This window comes from Aptenodytes patagonicus, chromosome 6, assembly GCF_965638725.1.
Source record: "Aptenodytes patagonicus chromosome 6, bAptPat1.pri.cur, whole genome shotgun sequence".
Classification (NCBI taxonomy): domain Eukaryota; kingdom Metazoa; phylum Chordata; class Aves; order Sphenisciformes; family Spheniscidae; genus Aptenodytes; species Aptenodytes patagonicus.
In genome coordinates, this window is record NC_134954.1 from 19,625,736 (window position 1) to 19,651,713 (window position 25,978).

Sequence of the window (25,978 nt, forward strand, 5' to 3'; positions counted from 1 at the left end):
AATTCCATCTCGAGTTGGAATCAGGGCACACTGACAGCACCAGTCCATCTCAACCTAATTTATCCTGGCTAGCCTTGTTTTATTGTGCTCAGCTGCAGCTAGCTTCTTGAAAGTGGTCTTTGCTTTGGAAAGGAAGCTGATAAACTGCAGGGATTCTTGCTCTGCTCTTTGCATGTGAAATATAACAAACTCAAATCTCCAAGTCACCTGAAAACAAGGAACTACTTTAATGAGTAAAAGGATTCACTATAGTTTATTTTTTCTGCTGCCATGTACCTGCTGCACAGTGCCACAAAAGTAGAATAAGTAGAACTGATCCACATCAAACTTGTGCCATATTGTTATATAAACACTTCAATGAAATCATTATGAATCACTCGAAGGACATCATGATCCAACTATGCATTATTAGTGACATTTAGTAGTAAACAACTCTGTTACTAAGTCAAGTGTAGGGCAAGCATGAAAAATATTTGAAGGTAAATGAAATAGAATTCTAGGAAAGATAACGAAGTGGTATATGTGAGCAAATATGCCACTGAGCAAACACAACTTATGTCTACAAATGAACTGACAGAAGTTTCATCCCTTCTGGTAGTAACGTCTTGTTACTCTATTGCTCCTCTAAGGAAAAAGAAACCAGCACTTATTACAACTAAGACAAGAGACAAAAGACAAATTGACTGGAATTACCTCTCAAGACTCAGCCGTTTGTATCTACACAGACACACACCATTACAACTTTTTTAATTAGCAGCACATAGAAATTTAATTAGGACCTAAATGAAACATTTTAGCTTTTGTTAATTCAGACTTGCAATATTTCTATGGCTCCTGTCTAAATGGAACTTACCATAATGAGTTCTGCGATACTCTGAACATCATTCAGAATGGATATATTCCCGATGACAAAATTCTCCTTTCTGGAGCTTACATATGAAAGGGATGCAAATGCAGTGCTCATCTGTTGCTCAACGAACCATCATTCTGCACTGCACACCCCCTGGGCTTTCTTGTCAAAGCAACCTTCACGTGGGTTCTACATAACTGCAGACTTGATCAAGATGTTCCAGTTTTACCTACTCTGCTACTCCAATCAATTTGAATGTAGTCTTTCCCCTTCTACTGACATGGGAGCATATTCTTACCTTGGTAAATACACTTCCACTTTTTGCTTCTTTACAGAATTAGCCCATTCGTTAATCAACGAGGCTTTCACCAGTGGTTCCAATGTGACCAGTGGAACTTCCTGTCTGGAAAGAACAATCATCATACTAATCTCATCTCCCTCATACGGTATTTCCAGAACTTGATAGATACCACCTGCTTCATTGGAGCCATCACTGAACTCTCCTACAAAAGAAAAACAACAACAAAAAAGCTATTAGAAGTATTTTCTTTTGTTTTTTATTGGAGGCAGGGGAAAAATAGAAGGTTAATACTAGGCAGTATTTATTAGATACTGGAGACAAAAATGACCCTCTTTATTCTATTCTGTATAAAATTTATATTAGTTTCTTTATTATGGTATTTGAGGTTTACATCTGCTTTCTTAAAGAAAACAAGCTTATGCAATCACAGAGTTTGTAGATATTCATACTTCTGAACCCATTACCTAACTTCCATTGGCTAGACAGAGAGAAGTCTAAAAGTTGTTAAGGCTGCCAAGACTTTCATGGAAATGGGCAGAGTTTTTTTTTATTCAGGAGAGATAATTTGTCAATGATGAGACTGAATGAAATACTGCCAATGCTAGATACTGTAGAACCCACTTGGAGTTCAAGCTCAAGACAAAAAACGATCATTAGTTCTGCTGTTCAAAGAACCTCTATTTTACCTTTCTAAGGATATTACAACAGTAATGAGCATACTTTATTCATTTTAATATTTAGCACAGCACAAGAAAAATATTTTAGTGAGAAGCAAGACTAGCTCAATAATTGTAAAGAGGTTAGATATAATGGATAAACATTCTGAAATCCACCATGTGGCACCAAACAGATACCTAAAAAAGTAATCAAGGAAGAGGTCATTATAAGTGTTGCTATCTTGTTATAATACAGAAGCACACACACTACAAGACGACATCAAAATCAGAGTCCCTTCCTTGGGCAAACACCACATTTAAAATTCTAGGTGAAATAACAGACAACAATACAAATGAGTATTAGTGCAACAAGCCTAGTAAGGGAAGACTTAATAGCTTTAAATTGCTAAAGCTCCAACTCACCATAGTAAAACTCTCCCTGCTGGTACATCATTGGAATCTGCACTTCACTTTCATCATCTTTAGTGAAAGAAAAAGTTCTTGTATTTTCAGGTCTGAACTGTGATTTCCAATTGCCTTTAAAGTAGATTGCGTTGATGAGAGCCAAATGAGTTAGAGCACCAAAATCTCCTGAAGACACAAAATCTTTGATCATATCTAAGAAGAAAACCAACTGTCAGTCTGCATGTCAAATTGAGCATTAAATCAAAACTTAAGACAGCTTGAAAAATGCAAGAAAATAAAAAGCTGTGCTAACATGTAATTTCCAATTCAGATGTTCCATTAAATCTCAAATTAAACTGCCAGTGTTTTGTAAACCTAAATCACAGTGTAGGTGCATAAACCCTTCCACTGAGTACATGTTAGTCAACTGTTTCTTGATCACTACTTAAATATACCCCACAATGAAACCAAGTGGAAAAGGGGTCACTTAAGGAACGTTTACACTGGTGCTCTAATACAGTTCAGCACTATCCTCTTAAGGTCAGAACTTCTACAAACTTTGGCTCCAATCCAAAGAAGCACTTAAATAAGTGCTTAAAGTGTATAAGTATACCCATTGGACCTTTACCTGGGCCAATTTTGAAGGAAGCATTCAGTTTCTAATCAAGTAATGTCCAACAGACTTCAAAGTAAGGACTAATCATAAAAAAACCCCCTAAATTCCTAGCATTTGTTCCACTGACATTAGCTCTTGAAGAGCAAAAGAGAAAAAAACCATCTAGCATCTGCTCTGTTTATGGGAGGTATGTCAGCTGAGCATGGCAGCTGCTTTGCTCCTACTCCTCAATAAGTCATTTACATCAGAAAACAGCCTGTTACCTGCTTTAGCTCATCTTAAATGGCTTGTTTTTCAGCAAAATAATTTTGAGCTTGTTAAATTTAGTGTACTGACCAGATTTGTCACTATTCTTGAAGAATTACAGCCTACTTCAGATAGCTTTCTTGCTCACTTCTATTTTTATCTGACATTGCAATGCAAGGTGTTAAAATAAACACATTCCTCAGTCTGATTATTACTTCTTAATCCATGGTTTAAAATACAGATTAATTCTGCTTTCTGGAGCATGTGACACTGACTAACTAGTGTGAAATTTGTGTATCATGGGGCAGTATTTCTTCTGGGTTGCTGCTTGTACTTCATTTTATCTAGAACATTCTTAGAAATGAGATCTGACCCATACTGCCATATTCACTCTCTGTGGTTGGAAAAAAAAGGAAAAATTAAGAAAGAATACACTTCCAGTTTTTCCATTTCTATTTGGTACATCATATTCCCTTATATTTTTCAGCCACATCTTGTTAATACACTAATGTATGTTAAGAATTTTTCTGGCCAGAGAAACCTTTGACAGTTATGTTTTCTGCTCCGAGCCCCCCACCATGCTTAACATGCTGGAATTGGAAACCTGCCTGTCTTGTACCCCTTTCCTAATGAGAAAATGAGCCTCCTCCATCAGAGCTGGCAGGCAGGAGAGAATGAGATCCAGTGGTCAGAGACTGGGCTGAGGGACTGTTACTGTTGCAATCTAATGCTAAGAGACCCACTGCTACCTTTGTTAGCTCTGCACAGCCCCTTCCAGGGCAATGGTTATGAGCTTGGTCAGCACGTGTGGCAGGTATTAAGCAGGAGAACTTGTTCTTTCTAAAAGAGAATTTTACTTTTCCTTCAGACAGACACCACATTTCTCTGAAAACACTCTGCAATCTGCTGCATCACTTACATTCCCTCTATTTCTGTAGCTTGAGAAAAAGGGCAGAAATTATTATTAATATAATAGCTGCCATTTTCCCTTGGAAAAAACAGATAATGCTTTTATTCCATTTTGGAAATTATATGAAGTGTTTTTCCACTTTGGTGCCATACATTTCCATAAAGCATTATGGATTCTTAAATGCTCAGACTACATGGTGATGTGTTAATTCCTTACAGGGGATTCCAATACCTTCAAATTTACAATGGTACGACTGATGTTAGAGCCAGATCCCTGCTGAATTACTCTTAAAATATCAACCTCCAGAGTGTGCCAGATGAACTAGAATGAGATTATGCTTTGATCCCTACAACGGGGGACTAACTTCACTCCCATACCTTGAGACTCTGCATGTATTCAGAAAAAGTCACATCTTTGGGATTCCACAAGCGAAGCAAGCACTTCATCGTGCAGATCATTTCCTCACATTGGAAAAGATTAAATTACAGGGTCTGATTTTGTGGTTCAAAATTATCTTTTTGTATTCCTTAGTATTCTATTTCTCAGTACCTTGTAACTATGAGTTCCTCGGAGAACTAGTGATACTCCACACGTTCAAAGCATAGGCCAATAACCCCTTTGTCTACAAGGGGTATTGATTTTCTGCAGTTAGCAATAGAACTTATCTATTTTTGTTTGTAATTTAATACCAAATTCAGTATTAAAATACTATTAAAACGCCTACCATTAAAACATTCTCCTTCAATAAATGTTACAGGTACTTTAAGATAGTAAGACGGGGGAAAAATCTTCAGACAGATACTATTAGCAATGGCTAATATTACTTAAGACAGGTCATCCCTGCACAGGAAAAAAAAAATATAATTTCACAAAGAGCTGATACTAGAATTCTTTTTATGGGAGGAGATACTTTACCAAGGCAACAATTCAACAACACTGCATAACTTTGGAAACACAAACACTTACTGCAGGAAGTATATAAAAGAATCACGTGGACTTACTATTTGTATGATTCTCCACCCACTTATTGATGTGGGTAGCTACAGCTGCACTTTGGCTGAAATCTATATTCTCTACTTCAGCTTTAAAGTATTTTTTCACCAACTGCAGAAATTTGTCACTGATATGAAATCCATTCTGCACGTAGAGAGAGTTAGCAATATTCAGAACATAATGACTTTCTTCAGTAGTTGCCATATCAGAAAGGTCCTTCAAGAAGGTAAACTCTTCACCTGAGGAAAGAAAAACAGATTCAGTGTTTCAGAAAAGGAAGTTATTCAACGTTTTTTCTGCTGGAAATTCACAAAGACATTTTATGCAAAAAAAAAAGTAGTCTTTTTTTTTTTAATAAACTTGTTTCTAAACCTACACACACCTTCAGATCTGAAAGAACAATCTACAAGGCAGAAAATACTATGTAGAGCTTAATTTTTCTACTACCTATAATTAGCGTAATTAACGAGACATTTGGATCCCATCACAGACAAAGCTATCAATGGTAATCCTTTCAAGACCAAAAGAGTAATTAAAAAAAATTATTCTTATAAGTCACACTTTTATGTCTTGCCACCACAAATCCTGAACAGAATTTTCGTTACCTCCTAAAAGCCAGTTATTTAAGGAAAAATGAACTTCAAGTTTTGAAGCTAAGGACTTCCCCATAGACCTGTCTCTGCAATAAACAGGTCTAGAATTTCCCAGGATCCTGCGTGGGGTGGTACAGAACCATTTGCTTGGGTAATGAGGAATCCTGAGTAGGATTAAAGTAGTCTGCTTTAAGATAGGAAGCTTGTACTGTTGCATTGTCTACCTGAAGCTGAAATTTCTAATTTAAAAAAACAACCAAACAACAAACCTTAAAACATGAATGCAATGATATATTCCAAGCAGAAATCATTGGAGTACTTTCACTGAATACCACTCATATGCATGCACAGTGAATGGCCCAGCTCAAATCAACTACATAACTTCTTCAACTATAGCTAAGGGATAATTTATCAATGTTTTAGAGGCAAACTGCAGAACTAAGCACGTGCTGTAGTCTCCACAGAGAAAGATCATCTGTGCAGTGGTACTGTTGAACACATCTTGAACACTGTATTCAGAAATTCCTCCCCAAGATCCTTTCACCAAAGACTTAAAGTCCAGTACATTGTATGAATAACAAATTTCAGTCAGGTTTCAAATCAATTACTTTGACATCAAAATTCATAGAAATTGCCTTTTCAAAGTCATTTTTTGCCATTCACTCATCCCCTCCATTTGCAATCATATTACATATGCAGTCATATTTGCTTGCACTAACAGACTGTGCTTGTACTCCACAGCACAGCACTACATCCAGACGCATGACTTAGCTCATCCCACACTACAAACAGGACAGTGTGGTAGTATTGTTCTCTGCTAAAGAAATGAATCCTGTTTCTCAGAAATACTGATGGGAAGACGTAGCATATCGTGCTGAAACAGCCAAGATGCTTATAATTCCTAAATTAGCTTGTACATCTGTATGCAACATTATGCAATGCAGACAGAACATTAGTGACATAGAATTACGGTAAGAACCTATAGGTTCTACCTACAAGAACCAAACAAGTTGTGTCAAAGTAAGAGACATTTCCAGTTAAATTACTATGATTTTCATACTTTCTTATAAGCAATATTGCTAAAACTACTGCTTTCCTTTTCAGGTTTCATTACAATCCCTGAAAAGGATGTTCCTAAAAATCTTCTTGTAACTCTAGAGGCAAAGGTAAGCTTATTTTGCAGACGGAAACAAAGATCAACAGTTAACTGTAACTGCTTAACATTCAGGTGCCCAAGCCAAGATTGTATGTTAGCATCCCTCAGCTTATACAGAATCCACTGAAGCATGCTTCAGCATGCTGAGGCCATCAAACAGGATGCCAAGAAGCCTACTGATTAATAACCCATGGACATGACCGGGCCACTTCCATCATTGTTCAGGCATGGCCATCTGTTTCTTTAAGACAAAAAGCCCCATAGTAAAACATGACTAAAAGGCCTTACCATTTTTTAAGCTGTCAAAACCCAAGGAATGTCGAATTTCTTTCAAAGTGGTTCCATGGGCTCCAAGCTCTACCATTCCCATGGCTATTGCAATACTCAGAGGAGAGAAAAGAATATTCTCATCTTCTCTTGTAGCTCGCAGCTGATTGTAAACATTCACAGAAAGCTCAGCAATGGTTTCATCAGGAAAATTTGTCTTGAAGGCTTTGCTTTGCAAAACAAGCAAAGACAACAGTCCAAGGAAATACATGTCTCGAGATTCTAAGATCTGCAAGGAAATTTTAGAGAAAATAAGTTAACCTTGTTTAAGTAATAAAAGATTCAGCTTGAGAGAAAAAAGAATAGTAAACTTTTAGTCTTAAATATGTGGGGGAAAAAAGCCTAGTTATGGAGTTCAATGCACAATTCAGTTATTTGGAGGAGAAACTAATACATATACTGTTCAAACTGAAGTAATGATCTATTTTCAAAAAAAAAAACCCAAATCTACTTCATTATGTGACTTTATGCTTTTGAAATCTTTCAGCAAGATTAACAAAGTGAGGCTTCTACAGAAAAAGAGCTCAAAGACGTAACAATGACTTTCCCACTTTTATTTTTTAATTTTGCTGTTGTCATTGTTAAGCAACATTGATCTGGAATTACTATGTATTTCTGCACTTTTTCACCAAGGAGACCTACAAATCCACATTTCTTTCATCTGATCTTCCAGTAAGATGCAACTTATTCATCTAAGTCACTCTAAGCCCCAAACTGGTAAAACTATTTCAAGCACTGTAAGAGAGCTTGCTCACACTGGTGACAAACAAAATGTACCATTACATTGCTCAGTTGCAAAACACATGGCAAGCAGCCAAAAATTCTTTGAAAGAAAAATAAATCATGCCTTAGTAACCAAATGAAATCCCTTTTGTTAGTAAATAATGGTGAAGTTAGGTACTTATGCTAGCTAAGAGACAACACCTGCTCAGAGATCTTTAGAGGATAAAGTTATTGTATACACCAGTGAGAAAGATCCAACAAGGGAAACAAGAAAGTAAACTAAATAGAAAAAAGGGTTAGCACTAATGCTTTTGACTAATCCATCCTCCAAGCTTTGCTAAATTGCTTCAGTAAGCAACAGCTCTCGCTCTATCCCAGTTTAGCTCATCACACAACTACTGATATTAAAATTCCAGCTCCTGGAGCAGTGTACATGTCTCCATCCTTCCATTTTTCCTTTAAACTTCATGCTACCTTGGCATATGACCCACTACTGCCAAGTGTCTTGGGTCAGAAATATCAAGCCAACAGAGCCTGCATTTCAGTTCCTTCTCTTTGCCGCTTACAATCTCTCTAACACGTAACGAAGCAAAGATTCCTGAAGCAGTAGGTTAGACAGACTAAAAGCTTTAGTCCAGAAGTGTTTACATGTTGTTGTGCCAGTCTGCAGGGCTTTGTCAGCATGGGACGAATTTGTGTGAATGTGCTATTCTGTTGCTTGACTGAAGTCAATTTGTATGCAGCCAGCCCAAGTGCCTCTGCCTTATGCTTCCCAGCTCTCCTGTGTCTGCAGTTACCATAGGTTTCTATATACCTGACACAGAGACCCTTAGTAAGCTTTATACAACTTTTATATTATGCATTTCATCTTCAAAGGACTACGTAGCATTATCTAATTAACTCACACAACACTGAATGATACATAATTTAAGCATTATTACTCACATTTTATAGCTGACAAGATATAAAAAGCAACAGGGTACACATACGTGCCTTGGCAGCAACTGATGCAGTCACCAGTTAAGATTCTTCCTGTCCCCTAGCCACAGATCAGCCTTTTGTTTATTTTTTCACTGAGAAAATTAAAATAGATGAACTGGTGCAGCAATCATACATGCTTCAGGGGAAAAGGACAGGCTCTTAAGTGCGACATGGTAGCTAAAGCCTTGTTTCTCCCCTGCCCCACATCTCCTTTCTCATGATTGCTTCCATGTATGTGAGAGATATGCCCCTTTTCTCAATTTCTAATAAGCCCTCCTCTATGCTGGCATCACTTCATCTCTGGACTACCCGATCAATCTTGCTCTGATTCTTAGCAAGATATCAAAAATCTCCACCGAAGGAGTGATTCTCAAATTCCATTTGAGAATGGCACAGAATAAGTCACGTAAGCCTAAAGCATGAGCTTCATATTGTGCTTATTACTTGACTACATATTTCAGTACACTTATAAAATTACCCAGCACTTCACTGCCGCCCAATGGAAAACACTTCAGTCTGAGCCATGACCATCGCTATTTATTTCATAAAGACTGAGACAATGTTTTTATTGTCCTAAACATTATCAACATACCACAAACTTCCCCAATAACTGCTTTTCTTAGTAGCAGTTGATATTTTTTTTAGCCTGTACATTTATTAATTATTGACTTAAGGATATTAAGGTTTCTGTTATAGAAAATAACTGGATTTCTCCGTTTTCTTTGTGATTCTGGGTATTCTAGATTTTGTTATTTAAAAAACCAAGAGCACGCATCTCTCCTAATGTTAGATAATATACAACTTCATTCAGCACATCACTGTGATGGAGTGAGCCCAGGTATTAGCCTCTGATCCTAAAAGCTGTACAAGGTGAGAAAGGCTTATAAACTTACGCCACGCAGGCGGTCTATAGCAGTGTCAAAAACTGTACTCAAAAAAAATAGATAAGCAGCAGCTCATCTTTCTGCTGTTGAGGATGAACCCAAAGCATCCTGGCTTTTAAACTGGCCTGCAAATTTGGAGAATCTCACATCCTAATCTAAGCAAACCAGTTGTGTTGCTCAATGCGGATGCAATTATACAGATAGTTAAGCTTTCTCCCCCGTTATCAAGAACTGTTTGAGCTCACTTTGAGACCTGAGAAGGTTACAACAAACATACAATAATCTTCAATTTTAAAAAAGGAAATTTCCTCAGCCTTTTAGTTGCAGAGGCAGCTATTCAGCACTCCATCACCCATCTTTGTCATATGTGCTATTTCCCATCAGGCTTAAATAATTGCAGGGGGGAGGGAGAAGGGAAATTTATACATCTTAATGAAGTGCTTAACATGTAGGTTAGTCCATTTGAATGCTAATAAAATATTTGGTATCGGACAACGCTAAGAAAAAAAAAAATACACACACACAAAAATCAAAGTCATCTTTCTTCCTGACCACTCCTGAAAAGCTCCTCGTGTGAAATACTCAAGTTATAATATTTTTAGTTATTTAGTTGGACAGAAAATAGAGTAAGTACATAGATGGGGACAAATAAGATTTATACTGAAATGCTCTTACAAGACAAAGTACCAAACTTAAACTTAGTTTTTAAATACATGCTTAAGTCCCATTGATGGCAATGCAAGAGGTTAAGCTGTGCAGAATTAAATGTCCCAGTAGGAATGAACTAAAGCCAAACAATTTAGATTTCCCCCCCACTTCCCCTTCCACATCACTTTTAGTCTAGAGAGGTTTTCTAAGAGAGTTCACAGTGGAGGTCCCCATACACACGTCCGGGGAAAAGGAAGAGAGCCAGGGAGGTGGGAATGAGCACCCAGGTATAGGCAGAGGATGCAACCAGCACTTTTGCTGGCAGTGCTCTCTTCAGATATTTGTGAAAATATAACTTTCTCACAATGTATGAATAAGAGTACAATTAAGGGAAGATGTTTTAAAGCAAACTGAAGATCTGTGGGAGATGGTCAGTGGGGAGAAGGCTGTAAAAGAGAACAGACATCTGATCAAGCCTTTCCAGCCAATGTGACAATGGTCTAATCTTATCGGTCTAATCCGAGATGTCTGGGGTAAATTCTTCAGTTCAATTCTTCTTGCACTTCTGGTACAAGCATACACTGTTCTACTGACAACTGGGAATCTAGCTCTTAATTATCATTCTAGTCATAACAGTTACTGCTTCTCTGATTCTGCCTTACTTTAGGCTATATTACGTTTGGTTTTATGCTTCCTCATGCCTCTTCATGCAGCAGGTCTTGATCCAACAAACAGCTGAGCAGTTACTATGGTGCACCATGTCCTCAGCATCTCTCTTCACTAAGAGTTGAGGGCACTCTGTTTTGTTTCCGCAGCATTTTTTTTAAATTGACTGTACCCTATTCACAAACATACTTTAAGTGAAGGAAATGAAGCTGAATATTATGTAATGTACGTCCAGGAAGTTAAACAATTCCCATGAGTATCATCAAACTTTTTAGACAGTCTTTTTAGACTCTTCCTCGGAGTCATCAGCAGTACAGTCCGTCATTGCTGTTCTGCATCAATGAAATCTAGTTAAATAATACTGCATCAGCTGAAAAAGGAGTCAAAGTCCACACTGAACAATGTTTAAAAATCAAGCACCATCAGTTTCAAATGTTACTGCATGCATTTTGCGTTTATTGGCTACCTATATGAATGAAAAAAAGCTGTTAAAATTACTTTCACTCCTCAATCACGCAGATGTCGAGAACAAAGACATGAATTTCTTGTTTGAGGGCCAGTCTCAGACAGAATCTAAGTTTTGTTTTATTTTATCTTAATTGATGCACGAACACCACTCTCTCCTACCAGGCAAACAAAGTATCAGTGCAAATAGACACTCTCCTTGCAATAGCCTCTTCTTGAAAAACAATTGTGCATCACAAATCATCGTTAGCTACAGAAGCTTGTCAGAGTATTAGCTTTGTTCTTGCTTGCAACTGTTCGCAGGAAAAAAAGCAGCAACAGAACACTAAACAATGCAGTATCGTTTCAAAAATCTGAGAAACACCTGTACCTCCAGATGAGACATTATTGCACAGTGGTACCTGTGCAGGTGTTATGTGGCAACTTTTGCCACACCTTCAATGTAAATGGGCTTCCCTAACACACATATACTTCTTTACTTGAACACCAGCTCCTCTCAGTTTGACATTCCTACATGATTCTTCCAGTGTTTCTGCTCTGGGTGGTAGAGAGACATGCCTGTTTTGTCTGGGGGCTTCTTTCGCTTTTGGACACTGTTCTGTACAGGGTTTAAGTTTCTTGCAGCCATCTTAAATGAAGGCACTCCTCTTTCTGATTTTTCTTTTTTGTCACTTCCCTCACATATTACTTAAAATAATAAAAAAGAGATTCCAGATATATGTCATTCAGTAGTTACTTGCATTGAGGTCACGGCTAGTTCAATTCCTGGGAAACTTTTTCATTCAAAATTTCACACACCTTCTGTAAAGATTTCATCAGTCCCAAAATTCAGCCTACCACATTTCCACAACAGGTCACAACCAGCTCAGTGTAAAGGCAGCATTCCTGTTCGTTTGCTCTGTGGCCAACACAGATGTACTCCTGTACACGGGCAGAAGGAACACCGGTTTTAATAATGTTTGAAGAAAAAGATTCATAGGCTAGAATACAGGACTGATTAACTATAGCTTTTGCCTTTCCCCAAGCATAAGGCTGGAATGACTAAGAGGAAGTAGAACAACATCGCCCCCTCACACCCACAAACTCTGAACTATTCAGTTCATTACATATGCTTTCAGAAAAATGCAAAAGGGGCAAGCATCCTCTGTAAGCCAAGATATTTTGAGAGATATCATATCAACAAACTCAAACCGAGTTCACAGACATGAAGTACCGTGAATTTTGAAACAGTAAGAATTGGACTCAGCGTAGGAAGGTGCCAAAAATTCAGTTAAGGGTTGGATTCTAGTACCTTGTGCATGCCAGACAGGTTGAAAAAAGGGGTTATAATTTCCTTGTCTTTTACACCTTTACAGACTGTGCATTTTATAAAGAAACTCATTTATGGTTTTAAAAACCTACAAAATAAAACTGTGATATATTGCCTTAGTTCCTCAGCACACAGAGACTAAACTAAGATTAGTTGCCTTAAAGATGACTCTTGGCTACATGCAAGCTAAACACCAAAGGTGCAGGAAGCACAAACGAGAAAAACTGCTGATTCCTTTTGATCAGTGTCTAAAAGAAAAGCTTGGGGAGAAAAGCAAGTGTGGTAACAGGATTGATTACCTTCTCTCCTGTAAAGAACATCTGCAGGAACAGACAGCAGTCTGGCAGAACAATTTCATAAAGCGAGAGATGAATTTACTTAGGGAACAAGCCCTGCTGGTCAGAGGAAAAAAACACTATGTATCTAGGTAGGAGTGTATGTATCTGGGTGCTTCTTCCTTCCCCTCAAACCCAACCAAAACTGTATCATGTTTGTGACAGATTAATTATGAAAGGATACAAGTTTGGTGAAATTCAGCCACTACTGCTTTGTCAGTTAGTAAACACGACAACTGCTGCAGGCACCTTTACTCTAGATGATTTCTTGTTGGCAATCTTATCAAACAATACAATATCAAAGAGGGAGGGACTGCATAACTAGTAGTAACAATTTAGAAAATCAACACAAGCCTCCCTCCAAAAAGAAACCAGCGAACACCAGTTGAGCAGAGGAGATGCACTGAGCAGTTAACAAGATCATTAGCTGTTCACCAGGACCAGGCAGTGGTTGTCATGGCTACCCTGAAGGATGTGCAAAGGAGGTACACAGCAGTACGGAAGAGCTCCTGGACTGGTTTAGGCTTGCCTTGGGCATGCTGCTCTGCAACAACAGGGGAACGTGGCTGCTACCACACATCTCAAGATTCTTACAAATCCATTCGATCAGTTTGTACTGCAGAACAATATAAGAATTGTTTCTTCAATCCCTTCTGCTTTGTCCAGGAATCCAACCTTTCAGGTTTTTATTTATTTAAAGATTGGGCAAAATTTGCATCTCCAGCTAGCGTTACTGTTCTCACACCTGGAACGTTGCGGTTTTACCTGTAGAAAATCCCACAAGTAATGTGGCACTTCCATCAGTTGCTTACTTTGTTCATTGTCCTTTTCCTCCCATTCTTTCAGCTGCTCTCTCCCTCCAGCACGGGGACTGACAGACAGCATACTGTGAAACAAGGCTATAACCTGAGTTGACTTAACCTGAAAAATCATTTCTTTTACATAACAAGTGAAAGCAGGCAGGTATACAGGGGACAGCAGGGCAAAGGCTAACCACTGTAATCGGGCATCTAAATGGGAAATCTACATCCTACCAACTGCTATAAGGGTCTACTTACACAATCCACTAAGGCATGCTTAACACGGAGTTGAGATACAGGAAAGTCTGCCTGAAGGTGATAGAAGGTAAATGAAAGTACCAATTCTCAGGGCAACAGATATGCAACTCATGACGTGTTATTGCTTATAGCCAGAAGTATATACCCAAGGAAATGGGAGAATAACTAGATGTCCATAAAATGTTTTAAGTTATGGCTATCGTGGACAGTGCAAGCAGTACATGAAGGTATCTACAAAGCACTTTGGTTATTAGTAGTAGTTTGGTTATTGGAAGTAGCAACAATCACGTGAAATTATATATGTCTCTTGATACCAGGCAGGCACACAAATGCTAGCTATGACATGTTACATCTAGCCAGCAAGTCAACTCCTTCATATTAGGGTATGTATTTGCATTTTCTGTGTTGCAAAAAAATGTTTATCCTTAGCTTATGTGAGCATATGACCTTGTCAAACAGAGATTCTACAGACACATCTAGAATCATTAAGCTTGTTTGAATTTATTTGTTTTAGAGATGTGCAATGACATCTGTATTTCAATCTGCACAAACATTAGTAATAAAGTTATGGGATTTTATCACCATCTGTCAATTACGGAGTCACTGCCTTCTAGAGCAGGAAACCTTGAGGTTAATTTCATCAGAAAGCAGCACAACAATATATCAAATACTAGGGTATTTAAACCTCTAGTATATAGTGACTAAGACAAAGAAGAGTCATTCTATAAGAAGCATTTGGACCATACTAAAAATCTTGCTCTCCAACACACAGCAAGGCATGCCCCTCAGATTTCTTTATTTCTATTTTTTAAATGACCCCATAACACCAGCAGCTTCTAGAAAACCTGAGAGGTACACTGAAAACTTTCATATTGACAATTTCTACCATTAAATCCCAAATGTTTTTAAACTTTCATGGAGCTTGGCATTGAGTCACTAACCTACTGAGGCAATTATGCAAGCCAAAGTTGTCTTAATTGAGCTTCCTCAAGCATAATCCCTCAGCTCCAATTAAAAAATAAAAAGAGATGCTGAGAAGCCATGTCCAAAATACTTAAATTTGAATAACCTAAAGCAAACATCTAAATCCATGTCTAGACAATTAAGAAAAGGTGGTCTTATTTCAAAAACTACCATTAGGCCTGCAATTGTGAGGATCCATATACAATTTCTATTTGTTTCTTCTGTCCAGAAGAAAAAAAATTTTAGAAATTGTTCGGCGGAATGCTTTTATTTGTGACAGCTACAATGTGCCCCACAAAGTAAAAGCCATAAATAAGAAAACACAAATTAAACAAGCTCTATGAAGGAGAAAATTTGAAGTATTAGAGAACTTGGGGATTCTAAAGGCTCAGAATTGGGGGCGTGCATGTAGCCCTTCTGAGAAAGTCAACAAAGCCTGACTGGGGAGAGCTTCAAGGCTAGAGATTAAAATATGACATTGGATCTGCTTTCAACAGATCAAAAGGGGTGTGTGTGTGTCTATCTGTCAAGTCCCATAGAAGCAGCTTAATCAGGCATAGATTGATTTCTTTTTTTTTTTTACATATATTTATTTTCAGTGAGGGTTGTCAGTCCTGTACACCACTCTGAATGAGGTCACTCCCATGCACATTGATCGTGTGGTGAAGATGTTGAACTCGATTCACTATTGACAAGAGTAGAACTGGCTGAAAGAATCAGTGTGTTTCATTTCAGAAACATCAGTTATGCTTGTTTTGATATTAGACAGCTTTCTGTGTATACTATTTGACTAACAAATTAAAACTTAATATACCATCAAAACAGTGACTAGATCTCAAAAACTTCTTTGTTTTACATTTTGCAGTAAGTTGAAAATTTGGGGCATCTTCTTCTATTCAAAAGTGAAATGGCTGGATTTCCCACAAGAACAGAGCAAGACACAAACAGACAGGTCCATATAGGTGCCTCAAAGTCGCCTTACCTTAGACCTGAGAGCCCAGCAGTGGAAGCCTCCTCTTAGGACTGATTTTACTATGGAAGGAGGCAAAATGCCTAGACACAGGAGGTGAAGTTGATCTTAGTCAGAGGCTGTCAAGAACCAATTTTGACAAGTTCTACTTTTGGAATTTTTTTTTCTTTTGAATGTGTGGTGGGTTGACCCTGGCTGGATGCCAGGTGCCCAAAGCCACTCTATCACTCCCCTTCCTCAGCCAAACAGGGGAGAGAAAATACAACGAAAGGCTCATGGGTCAAGATAAGGGCAGGGAGAGATCATTCACCAATTACTGTCACAGGCAAAACAGACTTGACTTAGGGAAATTAGTTTAATTTATTACCAATCAAATCAGAGTAGGGTAATGAGAAATAAAACCAAATCTTAAAACGCCTTCCCCTCACCCTGGGCTTAACTTCACTCCTGATTTTCTCTACCTCCTCCCCCCCAGTGGCACAGGGGGACAGGGAATGGGGGTTTTGATCAGTTCATCACATGGTGTTTCTGACATTCCTTCTTCCTCACACTCTTCCCCTGCTCCAGAATGGGGTCCGTTCCATGGGAGACAGTCCTCCACAAACTTCTCCAACATGATTCCTTCCCACGGGCGGCAGTTCTTCACGAACTGCTCCAGCGTGGGTCCCCCACAGGGTCACAAGTCCTGCCAGCAAACCTGCTCCAGCATGGGCTCTGCTCTCCACAGGTCCTGCCAGGAGCCTGCTCCAGCGTGGGCTTCCCATGGGGTCACAGCCTACTTCAGGTGCAGCCACCTGCTCCAGCGTGAGATCCTCCACAGGCTGCAGGTGGATATCTGCTCCACTGTTAACCTCCATGGGCTGCAGGGGGACAGCCTGCCTCATCATGGTCTCCACCACGGGCTGCAAGGGAATCTCTGCTCCGGTGCCTGGAGCACCTCCTCCCCCTCCTTCTTCCCTGACCTTGGTATCTGCAGAGTTGTTCCTCTCACATATTCTCACTCCTCTCTTTCCCGGCTGCAGTTGCACAGGTTTTGGTTTTTTTCCCCCTTCTTAAATATGTTATCACAGAGACACTACCACTGTCGCTGATCGGCTCGGCCTTAGCCAGCAGCGGGTCTGTCTTGGAGCTGGCTGGCACTGGCCCTGTCAGACATAGGGGAAGCTTCTAGCAGCTTCTCACAGAAGCCACCCCTGTAACCCCCCCGCTACCAAAACCTTGCCACACAAAACAGAATGAGAAGGCCAACATAGTACTCCACTCACAGTGCAATCATCTAGGGAAGGTACCCCAAATGAGGCAGTATCATTACTTTTCCTTCCTCAGATCTCCTCGGGCTGGTTTGGGAAAGGAAGGGAGAAGGGTGTAATCTGATTCTGTAGTAGTTTTCTATCAGAAGCAGCAGAGATAGCACACTGCAATCAGCTATTTTAGATACAAGAAAAACTTCTTGCCTGCTCTTGCATGTACTGCAAATTTCCTTACTTACAGTAAGTCACATTTATGTTATTTTACTGTGAAATTCAGTTGATCAGCAGTCTCCCAGAAGCAAGCTCCCAACTATAATTTAATTAAAAGGGCAGTAGCTAAGTTTCACCATATGCAACTGCCAGATGCAATCATTGCAGTTTAAGTCTAAAGGCAATGTTACTGCATGTACTGGAGCATAGTTTTATAAGTGATGAAAGCTGTCACTTATGTCACAGACATTGCTGTAATGCATTATGCTATTACAGTTTCAGCAGAACCGAAAAATATTAATAATACATTTTGTGAAAGCATTTACAGCAAGTGAGTTTGGAATACAATGTTTCAAGTGCCATACACTTTTTCTTGCAACTCCGTATTTATGCATAGTCACTTGAGGTATGTTACATTAGACTATATACTTTGCCTGAATTACACAAACTCTCACAGCCAATTTTAATCCTTCAAAAGTTGGAGGACTGAAGGACACAACTAATTAGGGATAAACAAAAACAGAACAGGAGTCCTTCACTATTCAGTGGTTCATAGGAATAGGGAATACTGCATCAAAAGTACCTTATAACTGTGTCTCTTTGGAGGAGACTTGCTGAATGCATTTCAAAAGCCTACCAACCAACTCAGTAAAATTTTTAAATGTCTTTAACAAAAATGCAATGAAGAACGGTAGTCTTTAAATCATCCCAAAATAACTAAATAGACAAGGTATATATTAGCTGTGAAACAGTGTTTCAAAAGTTCAAAGCAGAAGTTAATTCTTCAATATATTGTTCAGCTTCCTTCACAAGGACTTCAGAAGAAAAAAGATCAGGCTATGGATATAACTATGTCAAGAAGATGAAGAAAGTTAATTAAAATGTATCAGGATTTCAGAAAAGGAGTCTATCACTTCATAAACTGAATGCAAGTGTGACATACAAAACAGCTTGCTTTCCTACAAAACAATATTGGCTTCAGACTTGCAATCAACATCGGGCTCCATTTACATTTAGGTAATGTCACTATTGCCAGGAGAGTTATTATTCACCTATGTTAACACTACTTAGATCAGAATTAGTTTCTTACAGTACAGTAATAAGATATACAGATTGCTTTAGAAAAAAAGTAACATCTACTTTTAATGCTAGGGTTAATTGTTATACCCTAATTACAAGTGGCAATTCATCATGACAAGGATTGTTACTTATAATGCACAGACATTGTTTCTCTAATGCTTCTCAGCTTCACAGTCCATTTCTGTACAGAATATGCAAGATCGCGGCAGCCGCAGCCACTGGTGAGCTTCCAGCCAGCTACAATTACTCTTGGAAGCAACTGCATATATCAGACTGTCATGACAGCCACAGTCCTGACAGCCAGCAACAGACTGGTATTAAATGCCGGCCCACACTAACTCTGGAGCACAGCAGCATGCCAGCAGAGCTCTCCCAGCCACCCTGGCAGCCCTGGCACCTTCCATGCTGGCAGCTGCTCTGGAGCCAGCTGGGGGACTGTGCTGGCAGAGGTGGCCAGGCCATTACCATCCACGTAATAGAGCTGTCCTGGCACAGCAGCTGAAGCTGGACAGGACCTATGAAAGACTGTTTTTAAAACCAGTTGAAAGAGCTGTTTTGGCAAGCGTGCTGAGCCTGACCAACAGAGCCACAGTTCATACAAAAAAATCAAAATGAAAACAGCCTGTAAAGCTGGTCTTGCACAAAAACTTCAGAGACAAAAGGACAAGAAAGAGTCACTCAGAGGGTGTTTACTGCTGAAGCAGCAAAATGGAGTCAATGAACAAGTACATTTCATCAAAATCAGTAACACTGAGAGAAAAATTTAGCACTGCTATGTAAGCTTCACCACTTCAAATATTTCTCTAAGATAACAGCATAACATCTGTTACAAAATAAATATTTTTTCTAAAAAACTACAGATGCAACATTTTTCACTTTGTATTTCACACAGTGGAAAACTCCAAACAAGACATATGATAAGAATTTCTTTTTGATGTGAAGGATGCTGATCACTGATCTTCCCAAAGGAGTGAGAAGCATAGAAAGACCACGTGGAGAAGAAAATTAAACTCCTCCTTCCTCCCACCCTAAAGCCAATTTCACTTCTTGCCTCTTAGGCTTCAGCACCATTGCTATCTGCTCTCCTAGTAGTTTTCACATATTTTTGAATATTTTCATTTGTCTGTCTTATCTCCATGATTTCTTCAACTCCAGAACTCCAATTTTATAGCAACCAGGGCATCTGCCTAATTACAGACATGATTACAGACACCAATACAGACAACTGATCAACTCACATAGTATCTGGACAGGAGGAAAATCCAGCTAGCCTGGCATAGTGGACAAAGTTGCCACTAAAATCCTCACTTTTTTCTCCACATGATCATTCTAGTCCTTCCTCCCTCTTGCTTCTGCATAAGCATCCATGATCTTACCAGCTTAAGGAAAGGAAAAAAAAAAAAGGAACAGTAGTAGCCTCATACTGTTCAAATTGGGTGAGCTGGCAGGGTACGAAGACAAGAAGCAAATTCAGTGCCCTGCATGTGTTACTGAAATTGTTCAGAGAGAATATTTGGAACAGCAGCAGTTTCAAGGGATAAATGGGAAAGTTGGAAACTGAAAGAAAGACAGAGAGGAAAAAAAACAATCCCTGCTCTGCAGGCATCTTATCCACAACAGAAGATATGCAACAACCAAAGAAATACAACTGCTTCAGTTAGAGGCAAAAAACAAGGCTCATTTTACTTGGGGGGGGGAGGGGGTAGGGAGAGGAAAATACTCACATTTTTGTTCTAATAGTTTTGTTTATCCTGGCCTTGGAGACCTATAGCTGTTGATATATCCCTCTTGGCTCACCATGGACAAAACAGCTCAGTTTAGAGTCCAGTATTCAAGCTGTGCCTGGAAGGTGGAATCTGGCCTTGAAGCGCGCTTCTGTGGATCACTGTTCAAGCCTCATTGGTTTGTGTTTATGAGAACTGATGCTGTTCCAAGTATGCTCTCCATGATGAGCCATTTAAACAACACATGCAGGGAGCTGAATTTGTCTTAATCTTGCTTATTCTCCCACACAGAGAAGTTTGTATCACGTTAGATCTGATTCTAAATGCTAAAGCAATTCACATGAACAAGAGCAATCATGAAGCACTGAAGAAACAGTCCACTTCCATTGTTCACTGGCTCACATCTATACAATCTCCCTGTGGCTATATAAACACATTCATGGTATGTTTTACAGAGGGTATTTGGGGGGTTTTTGTTTGATTGGTTTTGGTTTTTGTGGGTTTTGTTTTGTTGAGGTTTTTAAGATTTTAAATGGGTTTTTATCATTTGAAAACTCCAATACCTTACAGGAAGTAACCAAGTCATTTCCAACACCCAGAATGAAAAATGAGGGTTGGAACCTCATTGCCTCCCCCTCCCAAAAATAGACTACCTGTCTTCCAGCAAGTCCTAGGTGTTTCCTCTAGGATTTTCTATGGCAAGTTAATATTAATTCTACCTTTTGTTAGAGAGACTATACTACTACTCCCATTTTTTGTATTATATGCTATGATTCATGTGCGTCTAGTATTTTACATTGGTGGGTAATATACACATTCTTATTAAAAATTAGGTTAATCTTTTTAATTAGCGTGGCTTTGAACACTAAATAGGCTAACCTGAATTCTTGTGCCTGTATATAAGATCCCAATTTTCAAGCTTTCCACAGGTTAACTGATTGTTATGTTTAAATTAAGTTGTTAAATAGGCAAGGCGGACAGCTGTACCTCAAAGCAAGGAATTTAGACCCAGTTTGTGCCAACCAGTTCCATTAACACAGCCACAGCAGAAAATATATTTTAATTTTCAATCAGTATATCTCAGCAGCAAACTCATTAGCCAACAGTCAACCAGAATGCATTGCCTCATACGGACCTCCTGGAGTTGGTGCAGCTGTATGCAAAGTGTTGCCCAAAGCGTGCACATTTTTTTAGTTATTCACCACAGAACAGTTATTCTGTTGGATCCAAATACACCCCAATATGTAAATGGGCAAAAGCTCATCTCTAATTGCACAAAGAATCTGTTAATCCTTGAAGAAGCACACAGAGATCAACTGTACACCTTGTGGAAACTAGACTGTATACCTCGGCCACCTGTCTCATCATCAGGTAAACTTTCACTGTGATACATGAGATACTGTTTAAAATTATGGCTAGCCCACCTCTTAGAGGGAGAAAAGCAGGCGTGCTTTTCTCTTAAATTCTAAAGGTAGAATTTAAAGGGGTAACATTACTTACAGTATGAAATTATCCACCTAAAGTTTATTTCTTCTTTGTTCAAAGTCATCCAAGACAGAAGATAAAGGCTTTTTAAGTGAAGAACAATGCTCAAAGATTTGTTGTTTTAAGCAGTAAACTGCCTGTGTACAGGTGAAAGCAGCTCAGCTGTATCGTGTCCACTCCTGTTTGACATTCAATGGCACGGATTTCTGCATAGCTTAAAGAGCCAACTGTAATCAGCCGAGACATCAGCTTTGTGCTTGTTTTCATAAAAATATAGTAAAGCCAACTGCAGCAAACATCAAACGTTAAACAGGACACGTCTTTTCTAGCTCCCAAAGTCTGCAGTAACCAAGCCTATTAATAATAATGGAATAAAAGTTTACCACACATTTTTTTCCCCAATGCTAAATTAAAAAGCTAGACTTTAAACAAACTAGTCTTCACTGCGTAGAGTTGTAATATTTGCATGCTTACTGCGGCTACTAAATACAATAATAATGACATCAAACATGACCATGCACTTGCCTAGGTAAGACTTAAATTTATGTCTCTATATAGCCAGAAATTAATAGCCTAACATTTGTTTTCCCATGATTCACGGGGTTTCAGGAATTGTTACGATGTACTAGGAGGGGCAATGAAAGGCCTAGTAAAATAATGGATTAAGAAAACTCTCAGTACAGCAAGACTTGAAAACACACTTACCACAGCTGTAATTACAAGCCTGAATGGCCACAGCTGATCCCTAACCTCAAACACTGCTTACACTCCCATTCAGTGAGTCTGCATTAGGAAAAAAATTTTACTGTGGCTGGCCTTATTAAACAAACATATCCTTGTACTTGTTTTAAAGGTTCTACTAGTTTAACATGTTTACATATAAAGAGTCAGACCATAACATTACAAAATTAGAGCACTAACTACCTCAAAGTCCTCAAGTCATTCAGATTTTCATAGGTCTCACCACTGTCTTTCTGCTGAATTGTTTCAGGAAGGGAACTGCAACCATATTCACCTGCTATTTGACATCGGCAACTCACCACTCCCTCTAACAATTGCTGAGATTACTTTATCCAGGAATGCATACTAGAAATTTTTCCCTGTAATGTCCTGATCAAACTGGATGTCTCAGTGTATTATGATATTGCTAATGAATTGTCAAAGAGGTCGAGCTGGTTACTGTGCAATAAAAGCTTATATTCTAAAGTAGTTCCTTTCAAAAAACAAAATTATTTTCTATGTCTAAGTAATTTTCTCCTAAGCTTGACTGTGACACCAGTCCAGCTATGAATTCTTTAAGGCAGGTGCTTATTTTTTAATTGGACTAACAATGATGCTAGCTGAGGTAGCCAAGTATGAAAGTACTGTGGATTTAAAAGCTCAAATTTTGCCAGTTGGGGAATGTTTTATTCCAGTCTCTATCTTTGATATCAATCATGAAGGGAGAAGAAAAATAAGGAATTAAAATACTATTCTGATTGTGTGCACATAGTAGATGGGACAAGAAGAGTCTCAAACTGTAGTAACAAAACATCAGGCTGGACTTCAACAATAGCATTTTGCTGGCAAAGACAACGAAGCTCTGGAATAGGTTGCCTGGGGAGGTCTCTAGATCTACCCATATCCACTTGATCCCTTTAAGAAGGTTAGACAAGCACATCAGGAGTCAAGAGACAGTTGACTGTGACTTGGGAAAGTAGATGAATTAGAGGAGAGAGTTTCAAAGTTGCTCGTATACAGCATACATTTTCTCCATCCTCCATGTTCTGAAAAAGATACATATACAGACACATACATGTATACATTCGCAAATACTTCCCCACCCCCATACATATGGTCCCATTTTAAGAACAATAAAACTATGTACCTCTTAATTACTGAAAAATAGTGCTGAAAAGAAATTTATCTACCCAATGAATAGTGATCTCACATGGAAGATGCATGAGAGGGAAAGCAAGAGAAAAAGACTATATAAACCTGGTCCCAATGTTCTATGCAAAATGAAACAACTGTTAAGGGAAAACCAAGAAAGGTCCAGCTGAAAATCTCTTTTGGTTCAATGATTTTGGAATTCATTGGCAAAGCAGGCAAGCAAGGTTCAAATCTCTGTTCTGCATCAGGTATGGAAACACAGAAGTAGTCACTGTTTCGAGTTTTATGGCTGCCATATAAACCCCATTAGGAACCAAGTTCTGTTCACTATGCATCTGTGCTGGTTTTGGCTGGGATAGAGGTTAATTTCCTTCATAGTAGCTGGTATGGGGCTATGTTTTGGATTTCTGCTGAAAACAGTGTTGATAATGCAGGGATGTTTTGGTTATTGCTGAGCAGTGCTGACACACAGTCAAGGCCATGTCTGCTTCTCACCCCACCCCACCAGCAAGTAGGCTGGGGGCGCACAAGAAGCTGGGAGGGGACACAGCCAGGACAGCTGACCCCAACTGGCCAAAGGGATATCCCACACCATGTGACATCATGCTCAGCATGTAATGCTGGGGGAAGAAGAAGGAAGGGGGGGGACGTTTGGAGTGATGACGTTTGTCTTCCCAAGTAACCATTACGTGTGATGGAGCCCTGCTTTCCTGGAGATGGCTGAACACCTGCCTGCCGATGGGAAGCAGTGGATGAATTCTTTGTTTTGCTTTGCTTGCATGTGCAGCTTTTGCTTTACCAATTAAACTGTCTTTATCTCAACCCACGAGTTTTCCCACTTTTACCCTTCCGATTCTCTCCCCCATCCCGCTGTGGGGGGAGTGAGTGAATGGCTGTGTGGTGCTGAGTTGCTGGCTGGGGTTAAACCACAATAGTATCTTTGCTTTTATGTAAAAGGCCTGAAAAATTACAAATTTTTTCTCTTGGCTTGAACTAATATTACAAAAGTATTTTGGAGCTACTGAGAAAATTTTGCGTGTTTAGCCACTCAATCCACAGGGGAAAAAAAGTTAGTTACACAACCCGATTACGCATTTAATGTCCCAGGGCCAAGTCACTGTATGTCCACAGGAAGCATTAATAAACATGATTTATCTCACTTTATAAAAGTTGTGATTACCATTTTTCAATAACTGAAGCTATTAGCAATATGATACTTCTCTATACCTTATGAAATTGAACCAAAATGGCAAAACCTACTTGAATTTAGCTCAAATGCCGGTTTACTGTGAACATGTTTTCTGTTTGTTCCTATATATAATGTCAAAATTCAGGGCTGGATATCTGAGAGTGCAGCACACCAGTGCTCAGCTGAGAACAAACAGGAGGAACCAAGCACATGAGATAACAAGCCTCTATTTTCGTGCCTAAATGGGAAGTAAATATTCCAGGGTAAAAAAAAAAAAAAAAGGACACAAAAAAACACGTCTGCTTGTCTTCAGCATTAAAGACACCTTAAAGACTATATGTAGAAATGGTCCACTTTGCATTTCAGTTACTGAACACATGAGAAGTATTTAAGAAGTTTCCTCTATGGAATAGAAAACATCACAGTACTATGTACTTATAGTCCAAGATCCATTAAAGACAATTGAAAGACTTTAATTCTATCATATTTTGCATATATGAAATCTTCATGCACCCATTAAAATCCTTTCATAAGTTCATAAAATTCTTTTTATGTAATGAAAAATGTAAAGTCTATTTGAGGAGCAGTACATAACCTTTCTGCAGCTGCAATACAATGTACAAAGTTGAAAGCCTCAAACTGAAGACAAACATCTTTGGTTGCTGATACAGGAGGAATTTAGAGATAGAACAGACATTTTATTTTGAAATATAAGAGACCAGTAATAAAAGAAAAAATACTGAAACTACCTTGATCTGTAACAATAAAAAAAAACATTGCCACTTGGTGTTTTTACCTCAGCAGCCTGATGCCTTTGTTACGGGTTATTGATATTCCGCTTCTGAACTGCCACTGAAATGCCACCAAGCCGTTGGCTCCCATTCAAATACCGACCTAACTGCATCTTTCTTGTTTTGAAGACAGACAAAATAATCATAAATTGGTATGTATCACTGTAGACTAGCAAACCCTAATTTCAATTATGAGTGAAAGTGAAGAGACTCCTACAAAGGAAACAAAATTGGTAACTTTTCTTGCCATACAGACATGATGGTTACAGTATAATTTAGGATATAAGCAAGCTTCATGAATTGTGTGCTAAATTATCTTCAA

At 38.8% G+C, this 25,978-nt stretch overlaps 1 protein-coding gene across 4 annotated transcripts in view; it reads right to left on the minus strand.

Annotated features, from left to right (window-relative positions):
* Nucleotides 1-25,978, minus strand: part of LOC143161924 (neuroserpin) — a 56,762-nt gene that overhangs the window by 20,809 nt on the left and 9,975 nt on the right. For all 4 annotated transcript variants that reach the window (XM_076341406.1, XM_076341403.1, XM_076341405.1 and 1 more), the window contains 4 exons: nucleotides 7,015-7,282; nucleotides 4,986-5,216; nucleotides 2,231-2,425; nucleotides 1,149-1,353 (listed from right to left, as the gene is read on the minus strand). In XM_076341406.1, the coding sequence (XP_076197521.1) occupies nucleotides 1,149-1,353; nucleotides 2,231-2,425; nucleotides 4,986-5,216; nucleotides 7,015-7,264 (881 nt within the window). In that variant the 5' untranslated portion in view covers nucleotides 7,265-7,282. The remainder of the gene's footprint in view (nucleotides 1-1,148; nucleotides 1,354-2,230; nucleotides 2,426-4,985; nucleotides 5,217-7,014; nucleotides 7,283-25,978) is intronic.